General features: G+C 38.3%; 1 protein-coding gene across 1 annotated transcript in view; it reads right to left on the bottom strand.

Moving 5' to 3' along the window:
• Positions 1-13,118, bottom strand: part of esam.L (endothelial cell adhesion molecule L homeolog) — a 70,907-nt gene extending 57,789 nt beyond the window's left edge. The window contains exon 1 of the mRNA XM_018225732.2: positions 12,266-13,118. Coding sequence (XP_018081221.1) covers positions 12,266-12,329 — 64 coding nt within the window. The 5' untranslated portion in view covers positions 12,330-13,118. The remainder of the gene's footprint in view (positions 1-12,265) is intronic.
• Between the last annotated feature and the right edge of the window lie 1,225 nt (positions 13,119-14,343).

Here is a 14,343-nt window from a genome sequence, read left to right as displayed (position 1 = left end):
TGATTTTCTAGTAGACTTAAGGTATGAAGATCCAAATTATGGAAAGATCTGTGGTTTCCAGAAAAGCCCAGGTCCCGATCATTCTGGATAACAGGTCCTATACCTGTACTCTATTTTCTCTGCTTTATGCAGAAGGGTGGAGAATTTGACTCAATTTTTAACATACTCCAGAAAATCCAATAGGAAATGTATCTCAGCAATCATTTTCTGAATACATAAGCTATTTAGGAATTAAGGGATAGAGGCAGATTTCATTTGATTACTTTGATCTGCAAGATTAAAATGATTAAACCATGTTACACTGCAGAACAAATTAAACGTAAAAAAAAAAAAGAAAAAAAAAAAGGTTTTTTTCACGATTCTATAACGGACACACTACCAAAGCAGTATGTAGTAAACAAATGCTTTCAGCTGGGTTTTTTTCAACTCAGAATAACAGTATGACTTTTTTAAATTGTAAAGCCCTGTACTACATATATACATCACAAATGGGCATTACTATTTCAAGATACTATAAAAAACAATTGGAAGGTCTGACAGTTTATATGAAATATTTATTAACATGTCCAGTATGTATTTCCAAGCAAGTATATGACAGCAATGTGTGTTGAGAAAGTCCCCCAATGTATTTCTCATGACCCTTGGGCCAAAAGTAGCCACATCCTCTAGGGAGTAAATATCTTATGATGTGACATTTCTGGAGTGCATTTTGGCTGAGTTACAGTAGCTGCTGTACCAAGCTAAAAATGGTAAATGAAAACAAGCCAAATATACAAATCATCTATTAAAAATATTGTAATTATCACTAGAAACTATATATTCTCATAAAAAATATCAATCTGAAAACAAAACTTTGAATTTCAGCTAGTACAATTAACATTAAAACAATTTACAACAAGTCTCTAATTAAAAGGACTATTAATGTTCTAATTCATCTCAGCAATGTGGGGTCAATTCTACAGTTAGTTTAACTGAGAAAGGAAGTGACTTCTGAAGCTGGGAAAGCCTGAATTTGTTTCTGGGGTTAGCTGTTTTGACCCTAGAAATGCCTTTTAAACTGTGTCCCAGGATAGATTACATTATGTATGTAAATTCCAAGGGAAAGCAATGCTGTGTCTTCAAATACTCGCTTCTATCAGCTATCAGTATACAAATTACTATTTTTTTACTCAAATTCAAAAGAAGGTTTCATATTACAGCAAACATTTATACTTTACATAGAAATAATGTATGAGCCTTAATGTAATAGCATATATGCAAAATGCATATTCCAAAAGTAAAAGACACATGTCCTTGCCAAATACAATGTCAAACACCTCTTTCAGCAGTGGCATACCTATCGTGGGCGCAGGGGATGTGATCGCTAATTTAGATAGAAGAAGGAGTAAGTCCTCCAATTTACTAGCTAATTATTATTATACTTATTATGGTAATCCTTTAATATTTATATAGCACGGACATATTCTGCAGAATTTTACAGAGATTATATATCAGACCCTGCCCCAGTGGATATTACAATCTAAGGTCACTATCACATCCATTTTTAAATCTCAACAGCACTGTATAACAAGCCTATTTTGACTGTAGGTGTGATTATGTTAAAGGGGAAGTTAGGATATTATTTATTTTCATCTCCTCTCATAGTTTATAGTCATTACCTTTTGGATTGGAGTAGGGAGTGGGCCTGCTTTCTGGTTCCTTTCTGCTTGTTTGAATTGATTGATTGATGCCATTTGGCTGGCTATTTGGATAGCCAAACCAAAAAACATCCCAGCCAGGACACAGAACAGTAGAGAGTACAGATTCATCCAGCAAGTCTGTTGGGGGGGGGGGGAAAGGACATAAATATAAAGTACATGTGGATGGGATGTAGACAAGTGATTAGCAAATATTTAACAAAATGCACTTTCATGTGGCACATACACTGTTTAGCATAACAAAGAAAAAGACACACAGTACTATGCAAAGTGCAAAAAGCAGGCATGTTTTCCCTCTTTATCCTGCCTTACTGGTAGCACCCTGAATACAGTGCTGCCTGCCACAGGCAGCGCTATATTCATGAGGGGCAGTGGAGAGGCACATAGGCTTTTCCCTTCCCACTACATATCTGTCCTCCAAGCTATTCCTCATTCAGACAAAAAAGTTAGGGAGCTCCAAATTTTTAACCTGGAATAAGGATTAGAGTGTAGAAAGATCATTGGGGCAAGAGTTTCTTGGAAGCACATTTAAGAGCTCAAGTTTGTGACTCTTAGTGCACTTGAGACCTGAGAACATAATGTTATGCACATTTCATAAACAGCAACTGTAGAATAAAAGGCTGAACTGTATGAATCTGTGTTTTCATAAAGCAGTCTTTCTTCTCTTCCTATCTCTGATCTTTTCAGTACACTGCCACACTGGACCCATCATTTTCATTCAAAAAGATTTTCTTAGTTGTGCTGTTTGCACTCCTAACCTGCATATATTCATGCAGCTCATAGCTTTTCTGGCACAGCCTATTATATGCCATATATATGCCAGATTTGTCTACACATTGGCACCATCAAAGCCTGTCCAAGTGACATAAGCATCTTGACTTATATGCACCCATTATGGCTTATGCTGTAGATAGATGATAGATTTTTTTTATAAAGTAGTAATGGTCTTCTTTGTACTTCCTAGATAGCAGCTTCCTGCTCTTTAAAATAGGAAGTAAAGTCCAAAGCACTGGCATAACTATAGAGGAAGAAGAGCCAAGGTGTGGGGGGCAGTGGGGTCTGCTTGCTTCCTCTATATTTGTATATATATATATAATATATATATATAATATATATATATAAAAATCCCCCCTCCCCTGTTGCTCCTTACCTTAAAGTGACCGGGCCTCTCTGAAAATGTTTTTTGTGGAGAGTAATTGTATCTACATATGAACACTGTATTACCTTATGTACCTTATGAAGTTTATAATAATGTATGTTATTTATTGTCTATTTTAAGAACATAGAGAATTACAAAATGAATACTTAATATAGGAGTAGCTTGAATGTATAATAAAAGACCATACACTTCATACAATGTCATGACTGGAATTGCATATTTAAAGGCAAATTCAATGTAGTTGGTATTCACATTATGGACCTTATAAAAATAACTGTGAAAAGCACAGCTCAGGAAATTTCAGAGCATATATGGTAGTCAAGTACTTAAGTTTCAGTATTTAATAAGAGGACATCAGTGAGCAGTAGAAAGGAATCCTTGAGATTAGCTCTGTCATTAACTTTCCTTCCCAACATGTCGTTACTGTAAACATTTGCCTGGCCTAAGCTGGTCATTACTCATCTGACGTTTGCAGGCTCAAGTCTTTAATCAAATTCCCTTCTCCCAGTTTATCGCCTTACTTCTGATTTAATGCTAAAAGGTCAGTGATTTCTCATGTGACACAGTTTTCGACTCAAACCATCCTCATAGGCTAGTAAAACACAAGTATCATCAACCAAAACTTAGAGAAAAGAAAGTGCATTTTGCTAAGAAATCTTAAAATAAAAATACATTATCTGAGACAGTTAAAATGGATTAAAATAGAATTCAGACAGTACTAATGAGCACTGCCCTCAGAGAACTTTGTAGCCCTGCAAGCACTGTCAGATTCATTAAAAGTCATTAAAAGTCAGGACAAACAGTTCTCAGACCCTAAAGTTGGTTACTCTCCTTATATTAACAGATAAACATAAAGTAATCTTCTATTTTGTTTCCAGAGACCGGAATTATATGTGAAAATGCTATATAATCTGACAACAAACATAACCTGTAAAATGAATCCATCTTAATTGTGCTTAGAGATGTCACTATTAGTAAGGTATACCGATTGAGGGCAAGAAATCTTACAATCCCAATATATAGATAAGTTATCAGAGACAGCTAACATGGACTAAAATAGAATTCAGATAGCACAAATCAATTCTTTTGTTTAATAAAAAAATCCATAACTGTTATAAAGGTATTTAAAAATCTCAGCTGTCAATTCAGTGGTGTACTTAGATGTTACTGGGAACCACAACAAATTAAAGGGGAACTCCTGATTCCAAACCAAAATTTGATAAAGAGGCCCATATAACACAGAAACCCCTAATATACCCATCACAGTTACCTGTTTCTTCAAAATGTATGAATAAATGCCATTTTCTATGCTGAAATCAAGCTGTTTAATAGTTCTCTTTCTGCATCATTTGAAATCCTGGCAGGGAAGGAGGGACTAAACACTGATGTTATGATTGTAAGAACTTCTCCACAGCTTACAGACAGCATGCAGGAACTGCATAACCCACAATGCATTGCACTATGATGTTCCATTCCTTATTGAAGGAATGTGTGCAGGGAATTGTGGGGTTTAGAGGATGCAAGGCTAAGGACAAATTACTGCTGATACAAAGTAACAGTAGTCAGGCAGCTGCAGCAAAGACAGATCAGCAGGAGAGCAGGGGGCTAGGCGTAGGGAATTGTTTCAAACCATTAAAAATCATGAAAAGTCTGCATGTATATGGCAAAGTTTCTTGAAATTATGTTTACTTTTCAAAAAGCTTAAGTTATGTTTGTATGGAGTTCCCCTTTAAGTTTAGGGCCCCCATCATATCGACGTGTTGTCCTGTTTAAATAATATATATAGAAATTACCTTTACCTGGCCCTTATGGGGCCCTTTAATCCATCTGGGCCCCCCTTGAGCTGCAGGTCCTGCTTCTGTTACACCACTGTGTCAATTAAATATTGCCTGCCCCCCTTTATGTCTCAGGCAGAGAAACAATGGCAGGCAATTCTTTCACTTTTCATTCTGCACTTCCTAAATGTCAGTGCACTCGTCACATTCCCCCTACCTCCTCACTGCTTATGATTGTGCTTGTGCATGGGCATGGGGATTAGGTCCCCCATAGATTTTGTGATGATGCAAAGCTTGCCTTAATAAAAGTATCCACAAAATGGCATCTGCCTGCTTGCTGGCAAGACTGAAGGAAACAAGATATAAGTAATTTATACAGAGTAGGTTTATTTTGCTGCCTAACACAACAGAAAAGAATGTGGAATTATTTCTTACGCTGAGGTTGGCTATTTTGTGTACATTTATAAATAAAGATTGTCAGTTGAACTCTCTAAATACTCTATTTCCAATAGTCTGGCAATAAAAGTCTTTATATAACTTCTCAGATGTAACAATAAAGTAAAAAAAACAGCCAGAAGATAACCTGTATCCATCCTTTAAACAGTACATTATATCCATCCTTTAAACAGCACATTGTGGTATTATATATTATTATATTATATGGTATTATATATTATATATATATATATATTCTGTTCGCAATAATTTCACTTGTGCCACAACTTATAGAAACTTGTACATTATAAGACATAATGTAAAAACTGCTTTAGAAAATTAGACTAACAGAGCTCTCATAAGCGTTGTATGACTTGCATAAAAATTGTGTTTATATATTCCTAGACCACAATGGCGACTTCTAATATCCTTGTTACAATAGGCGTTATCATACATTATTACGTATTTCAGTGCTGTCCAACATTTTAGATGTAGTGGGTCCATTATTTGAAATTTATTCTACATATCTGAGGGCATGATTATATTAAAATATCATAATTGTTTATTTATACATAGCACAAGTAAGTTACACAGCAATTTATATTAATTTATAATAAACAGGGTCCTCCAATAATTTAACATAGGATACAGAGTAACAATATGAGGGCACTACACACAAGAACTTGCAATCTAAAGGGTTAGGATACATTTGAAACATAAGGAATATGAAAACAATTGTTGATTTATTATAAGCTGATGTCTGATCAATCAAAATACATTGTATATGTTTCCCTGAGGTGTGTTTTTAGAGAGTGGCTTCATTAAACGTCAGTATTAATAATAATATGAATTTGATTCAAGAGGAGACTGGGAGCAAGTGGAGGGATATGCATAGGGGAGCAACTGATGTGTATCAATCAGATAGATGAAAGAGTCCAGCAGCAGTGTTAAGAACAGACTGACGTTGCGAAAGACTATATGTTGGAATGCCTGCAAGGAGTATGTTGCAGTAGTCAAGGTGGGAAATAATAAGAGGGGAATAATTGTTTTAGGTGTTTGAATGTGTGATGTAAAACACAGATGGGGGTCAAAGATAATTCCTAGGCAGCGTACCTGTGGTTGATTAAAGTTGATGTTACTGACTCTGTGAGTGAAACCTGAGGTACAAAGGAAGATGTTGGGGCAAATATAATAAATAATGTTTTAGAGAGATTCAGTTTCAGGTGGTGTTGTGACATGCAGGAGGAAATAGCAGAAAGGTATTCGGTAACTTGGGAAAGGAGAGAAGGACAGAGGTCAGGAATAAACAGGTAGATTTGACAGTCATCAACATAAAGGCGGTACTGAAGACTAAATGTCTGAATAAGTTTCTTTAGAGAAGTAGCATTGAAGAACTCCAACACAGTAAGGGAATAAGGTGGAGTTAGAGAGGGAGAGAAAGAGCAATGTCATGAATGCCAGCTGAGTACAAAATGTAGTTTCAGCAGTTGTAGCAGGAGATCATGAATGTATAGTGGATGAAGTCACGATCAGTTTGGGACTTTCTTCACTGGCATTCAGCTGATTTACTAAATCTTCTAAGGTAGCAAGTTGAGCTAGTGTGCAAAGGTTGATAGAGAATCATTGCAGAGAGAAGATGCCATATTCAGATGGGAGATGTTGTTATTTATATAACAATATATATATATATATATATATATATATATATATATATATATATATATATATATATATATATATATATATATATATATATATATATATATATAGATATATATATATATATAGATATATACACATGTTATATATTATGTATGTATGTGTGGGTGGAGAGAGATAGCTGTGATAGTTGTATAGGCAGCACAATTAATAACTACACCACTACAATTTGTAAAGTAGTAAAATAACTATTATGCCACTTATTGTTTTTTTTATGCAAAAGCAAGCCAATTCAGCCTAGGTTATGTGTGGTCATATAAATATTTATGCATGTTGCAGAACAAATGGTTTAACCTTCTTTTAAATGGAAAGACAAGAGAGACTTATATCTGCAAAAAAACAATAAATAAGAGGCTTATACACAGAATTGGATTTCTGACTACAGAGTAAGAATGTTCCTTCTGTGCACAAACCTCTAATATTATATTTATACATAAACTTATTTACACTAGTTTACACCATATTTTACGTTTTTCAGGGGACCAGAAAAGAATGGCGTAAAATCCAGGAAAATATAAAATCAAAGAAATGTATTATGCATAATATATAGGTGGGACCACAAAACAACAATGTAAAATGAAGGAAAACTTAAAATCCGGGAATGTAAAATTGAGGTTTGCCTGTATTCTGCTCTGTAATGAATCAATCCTGTCAAGTACAGGTAGTAGAGAGTAAATCTCTAGTGAGGTCATAGTGTAAAGTTTTTTAATCCATGAATTACATTTATGACTTTGGGGTAAAAACACACACATAGTGAATATTATCAACCCATACTTGAGAATATACTGCCAGACACAGAACTCAAATAAGATACCTCACAAATCCTCCTATTAGTGTAATCTGAGGAGTTATAAAATGGCAAAATACGCTTATAGCCAGAGGTAATGAAGCCATTCTTTTTTACAGGTGGCTGCCGGTGTTAATAATAATAGTTTTGGATTGCTGAGTTGAAAGTGCCAGTGATTTTCCCATTTGTTAGTTATTTGTAGCAAGCTACATTAGACCCTGAAAGATAAATCAGATCAGACTAAGAAACACTATACAGAACAAGTGAATTCATGCAGCAAACAACATGATTGTCACATTTATGTACATTATGGGGGTTATTTATTAAAACTCAAATTTTTCTGGTTGGGCTGTTTGGAGCAAAAATTCTAATTTGTCATGGAGAAAAAAAACTTGAATTTTTGGGGTTTTCAGACAAAAAAAAAAAAATTGAGTGATTCAGGAAAAAGTCCAAAAAAACGTACGATTTGGGTTTTCTTTAAATTTAGTGTTTTTTTCCGATTAATTTGAGTTGTTTTAATGATAAATGAGGCAAAATCAGGGATGGGAGCTTGGTATTTTTATTAAAATAATGAGATATCAGATTTTAGTAAATAACCCCCAACAATACCTGCACATACCTACACTTAGTTTGAATATCAAAAATAATATCAGCCATACACCTCATAATGGTGACTCTTGTCCATATACAATTATGCAATTAGAACTTAGACTCCATGAATGATTTTAACTGATAAGAGCACTAGGAAGGAAGGTGTAACAACTTACCCTGGTGGTCTAGTGGGGGGACAGCAGGGACGCCGCTGCGCCAGTCTTGACCGCAGGTGCCGGTTTCTTAGGGCGCGCACCTCTTCCTGGTTTAAAGGCGCAGGTGCACTGGCGTTATCATTGGCGCAAAAATTCAAATGTATTTAAAGGGACATTTTTCATTTTCATACTGCCTTTTATAGGATTTTGTTCCTGCTGCTTCTGTGAGCTTCTGTTTATTCTGTGATTGATTCCTGTTTTGACCCCTGCCTGGCTATTGACGATCCTGAACTCCTGTATCCTGACCCCTTGCCTGATTACCGACTCCAATTCTGCTTAACCCTCTGATTGACTTCCTGGTTTGACCCTTGCCTGCCTGACTACGTTTACTCTCTGCCTGCCTCGACCTGGCCTGATCTGACTACGATTCTGTCTAACGCCTTGTACCACGACCTTCTGCCCAGAGACTTTCGCTTACAGTTGAGCCCCTTTGTCTGCCCAGAACCCCTCGCCTTGCACCTCTCGTTATTAAGAGTAGCTGAGGGCTCCTCTTGAAGCCAAAGGCGGCTGCTACAGGCAGAAGCATCAGCCAAGACCAAGGTGCTTGGCATTGGTTCTGGGTTTAGGGTGCCAACCGTTACACCAGGTTAATATTACATATTGGTGATAAGCTTATAAAGACATATGCAGATACTCTCAGAAGTGATTTTGAAGTGTGGTTAGTGCACTGCTTATATCCATGTATTATACAGTATATGAATATTTTCAAAGTTTTTCACTAGAAATGAGAGACTGGAAGTCTCCACATGAAACGGAATTGTACACCCAAACCGGACGTCCTTGACACAGTTCCTCCTAAAATGCGATTATAAACCAGTGAAATTATTATTGCTTTTAATGTCATAATAACGCTAGTGGAGTTCTGGAATCTAGTCAAGCCCGTATTAAACTCCTCTTTTAGTTGGCACTGTTGCTTAAAGTTTCAACTGCTTCACTTTCAAATCCAGGGAATACTGAGATGTTCTGAGACAACACAGCAGCACTTGTAGGTAATACAACTGTATGATATCAGCTTTAGTTGGTAAAGGTGAAAACAGTATATAGAGTCAAAAGGATGTGGAATGACACTTCAATCAATTTTACCTAGTCTGCTGCCCTTCATCTAGCTGAAATACAAAAATTCAGCCCAGTATATGCACAAAAAACTCACAAAAACATGGTGGAGTCTTTAACAACTGCCCCTGCAGTGTTCTGCTCTGTCCCTGGCTGTGGACTAAAAATCTGCCACAAGGTGCAGAGCACAGCAGCCCTGTCTTTAGTAGTACCTGCCATTGGGCACCTGCAGGTGCTTCCTAAATTGCATATCTTGTGACATGCAAGTTAGGGGATGGGTGGGGACATGTGTTCCTCCCTCCACCATCCACTCATGAAAACAATGCTGCCTTATGTAGGCAGCAATGTATTTATGTAGGTGCCCACAGGGTACAAAAATATGGCAGATTGGGACTGTTCTTTGTATTTTGCACCTGCTTTGCACACACTAAATTACCACTACATCGTAGGGGGGTGCAATGCACCATTACTGACATTTTAGTGTGCTCCCCTTGACATCAATTCCACAAGCAGATTGTAGAGTGTAGCCCAAAGCACTATACTGGTATGTAATTCCACTTGGACTTCCTAGTGGAACTACCTACAATAATTTGTTGCAAAATATTACAATATTAGAAGGCCTTTGGCCTTGTGCTTTTTTATGGTCATGAAACTTCTCAGTAACTTATAACATCCTAATATATTACAATAGGGGGTGCTTTATTCACTTTATATCACTTATATTTCAGTTATGAGGTACTGTGAGAATTTCACCTTTAACAGAAAAGACCTCCTCAAAGGCTAGCCATGGGCTGGCCATTAGGAAAATGTCATGCAAGTCCAAAAAGCATAAGTAATTTTAAGAGCTAAACATGATAAACATCAGCTCTTATTAGAAAGCCCACAGTGCTCATTCCAAAATAAAATTAGTCCTTGCCCTACCCAGTAACTAGCACCAGGGTAGAAATGGGATCCAAGACACCCAGGCTTAAGGAAATCTGGTTGGGCTGTGCCATTTCAGATGTCAACATGTATGTATGCGAGAGCTTTGAGATCAGCATTTTAGCATAATTGTGTTCCATTGTGATTTTTAATGCATTTTGGCATGTAATTTCTTAACCAAAATGCACTGGGGGGGCACTGTAATGAGCATGAGTAGTCCTGATCTCCTGGAGGACTGCACATTATTCATGCCAAAGGTGCCTGGAGCAGGGCTTTCGCAAACAAATTAGTCATGTAAGCCCATGTACTATATTACAGAATCCTTTAATGCAGCAATTTTCAGTGTAGCTGGAGAAGCATGCAAAGCATAATTTTTGCTGGCTTGAAAATGGGAGTGGCTTGAGTTTTAGGTTGCTTTAAGTTAAAGCAAAACATACAGTATTTCACCTTAAACAAAAGGTAACTGCATTGGCTACAATTTTGTCATACTTTCTTAAAAGTGTTGTTCACCTTATTGAGTGATAATCTGTTACAATTTGCAATTGCTTTTAATTTTTTATTCAGCCGTTCTCCAGTTTGCAATTTCAGCAATGTGGTTGCTAGCGTCCGAATTACCCTAGCAACTATGCACTGATTTGAATAAGAGACTGATATATGAATAGGAGAGGGCTTAAACAGAAAGATGAGCAATAAAAAGTAGCAACAATAATACATTTGTAGCCATATAGAGTGTGCGTTTTTAGATGGGGGTCAGTGACCCCCATTTAAAAGCTGGAAAGAGTCTAAAGAAAAGGGCAAAAAAGTAAAAAACTATCAAAAAAATAAATAAATAACAAAGACCAACTGAAAAGTTGCTTAGACTTGACCAGTCTATATCAAACTTGAAGGTGAACCACCCTTTAAATCTCCTCCGCCATACATATAGTGATACTGCCAAGCAATAGACTGATCTTGACCTTACTGGCAAGTGCATATAAGGGACTCTTTTGGAAAATGTAAGCATATCACCCTGTGATACCCTTGGATTGCCGGTACAAAAAGCTCTGAATGAAATCTACCAATGTCTCTTCTCAACTCATGCATGATGATAGGGCATATTTAGATATGAAAGGGGACTCAGCATTCTGACAATTCAGTTCAGATCCACTCATTTGGGCCACTGGGAATATTAATAAAACATGGCTCTGGTCTGAGGAGGTATGAAAGAAAAAGTGTCTTTCAGAATTACTAATGACCCGTGCAGTGTTATACAATATCAAGGAGACAGCTGATATTACATCCGCTCTGATTTGTTTATTTATTAATAGAGAACTACTTCTTCTAATTAGTGAGAGCAAGCAAAGCAGCCCGAATGAACAGAGAAAGCTTTGCATCCCTGTGTATTGATGTGTTCCCTTGCAGCAAGTATAATATAACAAAGAAGACTTGCCATAGGGGAACTTATTGTCAGGAACTTGGGCATTCTCAACAAGTTTCTTTTTATTAATTCCCACAAAATAACAATACAAAACCCCCTGGTATCTACTCGGCAAAGCTAAATCTATATACACAGTATCTTCTGGGCAGTGTTGTCAGTTTACTAAGGAAAACTCTCTGCTATACCCAGACACAAGTGGCTGCAGTGAATGCCCACCTCAGCCTTTCTTCCCTCTGACATGCTCATTTCTCAGTGCAGGGACAATATAAATTGCCCATGCTGTGGCCCTCTGGATGTTGTTGAACTACAGCTTCCAGCACTGACAAGATTTGTGGTCCATCAATAATCAAGAATGTTCCTTGCAATCACAGATCTGCTACAATTTGTACAGTGAGTTTAGTGTTAACAGTAACTCGGTAAGACTCGGATCTACTGTCCTACACACAGACTATTCAGTAAATAATATGACAGATAGAACAGGCAGAGAGAAACTTACTTATTAACAAGTGCGCCGATCCCAGCACTGACAGCCAGAGCGCCCATCCTGCTGACATTCCCATGGTGTCTCGAGGTGATGAGAATTATTCCACTGCTGCTGACAGTCCCTCCACTGACACTTGCTCTTGCCCTTTCACAGGCTTCTGTAACGTAATCCAAAGTGGGACAGGAGGCGGAGGGGAAACGGGACACCTGGTAGCTCGGATGTCACAGTCTCGGGAAAATGACAGCTCCTGACAGCCAGGAGACTACACCTCCCCGTGCAGTATCTCTTTGGACGTCATGTGCAGGTCACACCCTGCAGGGTGAATGAGCGCGGATGAACTAAGTGTCAGCTAACTCACTCTGTGCACACTACACCTGCACAGCTGCCTTCGTTGGCGCACGAATCCCTAGCGGAGCAGCGCCACCATTGGCTATTAGGGAGACTGCAGCTACACCATTGGCTGTTTGGGAGACTGCAGCTAGTGTGAGCGGATTGGTCAGCAGGTGCCTGATTTAGGCTTTCGGACCGGGGAAGACAAGTTACAACTTCAGAAAGAAGTCAAGTCAGCCCGTCAGGAAGCAAAGGAGGCTTGAGATAAGTTGTCTATAAACTGAGACCGTCACTAAGTCATTCCCAGCAGGAAACTGGAGGTCTCGGCAGCTGTACAGCCAGCGCGCTTCCTCTCATGTTTTTTCTGTCTACTTATGTGCGATTTGTGATGAAAACAAAGCTAATGATAGCCTGTCGGTCTGAACACAGTTTGACCCTTAATCCTGGTGTTGCTTTTCGCTTGGGGGGAGGGGGGTATAGGAGAAATAAGAAGTGGACAGTCTACACAGGGTTGTGGACAATAATGGCAAACACAGGAACACGAAAAGTCTAGTGCTGAATTAGTTCTCGGACAAGTTACAACGCTCCATCTCCCAGTTAACTTTCTGTAGCCTGTGGCATACAATGCGATTTCATTGCTTTGGTGAGGGGAATAGCAGCCATGAAATCGCTTTAAATCACCTGTCATTGTTTCCCTTAGCAAAGTATGGGACATTCATGGCAGATACAGAACAGAACAGTCGCCTCCCCTTGCATTCACCTGTTCTTGGCAATGTATCAAGGTATTTTTCTGTAGGAAGCATTTAAAAACTCTGTCTTTCACCATAGTCCAAAGGTTGGTGGGCCAGGGGCTTACAACTACAGAAGCTGGGGCTATACAGTCCCAAACTGCCACTTAGCAGCAGAGGAATATACTTCAGTTCTAGTGATGTGTGGCTCAGGAAAAACAAAACCGCCTGCGTCATCTCTCTCTTTATGATACTTTTATGTGCGCCTCAGGTTTCAAGAAGGGAATCTTCAGGAGCAGTTGAGTAACAGTGTACTTAGTCTGAGCCACAACCAACCCTAATCTGCAACCTGAACCCACCCAACCGTTGGTCACCACAGGTTTTGGATCAACCCGCACATCAATATTCAGTTCTATGGGGTCTTAGAGCTCAACTGCAACTCTGAGCTTCAACACCACTTCAAAACCCTAATGCCCTGTGCTTCTTAATGTGGGGATTGCTACTGCTCAGAAAACAAATAAGCTGTCATAAATCACTCCCTAAATAACTTAAAGGGGACTTAAACAATGAATCGATGCAAACTTACACAAGACACCCTTCTGAGGAATTTTGCAACCCAAGGGTTAACCAAATCGAGGAAGTTCGTAGACAATGCATAGACAGTTAAAGTAGAACTAAACCTCTGTACCAAAAAAGCCGTCCTTAACCACCTCCCCTCTTACTCCCTGCACTGTGCATTCATTAAAAACACCCTTAAAACAAATCTGACCCTAAAATGCAAAGCAGCGCAGCTCCATGGCACCATATTTCACATCTTCATTTTCTTTCAGGACTCAACTCCTGTGGGAGTGTGCACCAAGTCAGGAATCTACTTCAACTGCGCATAGATCCCAAAAGAATACAAAGTGGTGGAAGATGATGCCCTGGAGCTCTGCTGCTCTGCATTTTAGGGTAACTTTTTTTTTAAGGGTTTTTATTTTACTAATGCACAGTGCGTAGGGAGAAGGGGGGGCAATGCCAGGTAGTTAAGGG

Source organism: Xenopus laevis, chromosome 7L (assembly GCF_017654675.1).
Source record: "Xenopus laevis strain J_2021 chromosome 7L, Xenopus_laevis_v10.1, whole genome shotgun sequence".
Taxonomy (NCBI): domain Eukaryota; kingdom Metazoa; phylum Chordata; class Amphibia; order Anura; family Pipidae; genus Xenopus; species Xenopus laevis.
This window is presented reverse-complemented; position numbering and strand designations above follow the sequence as displayed.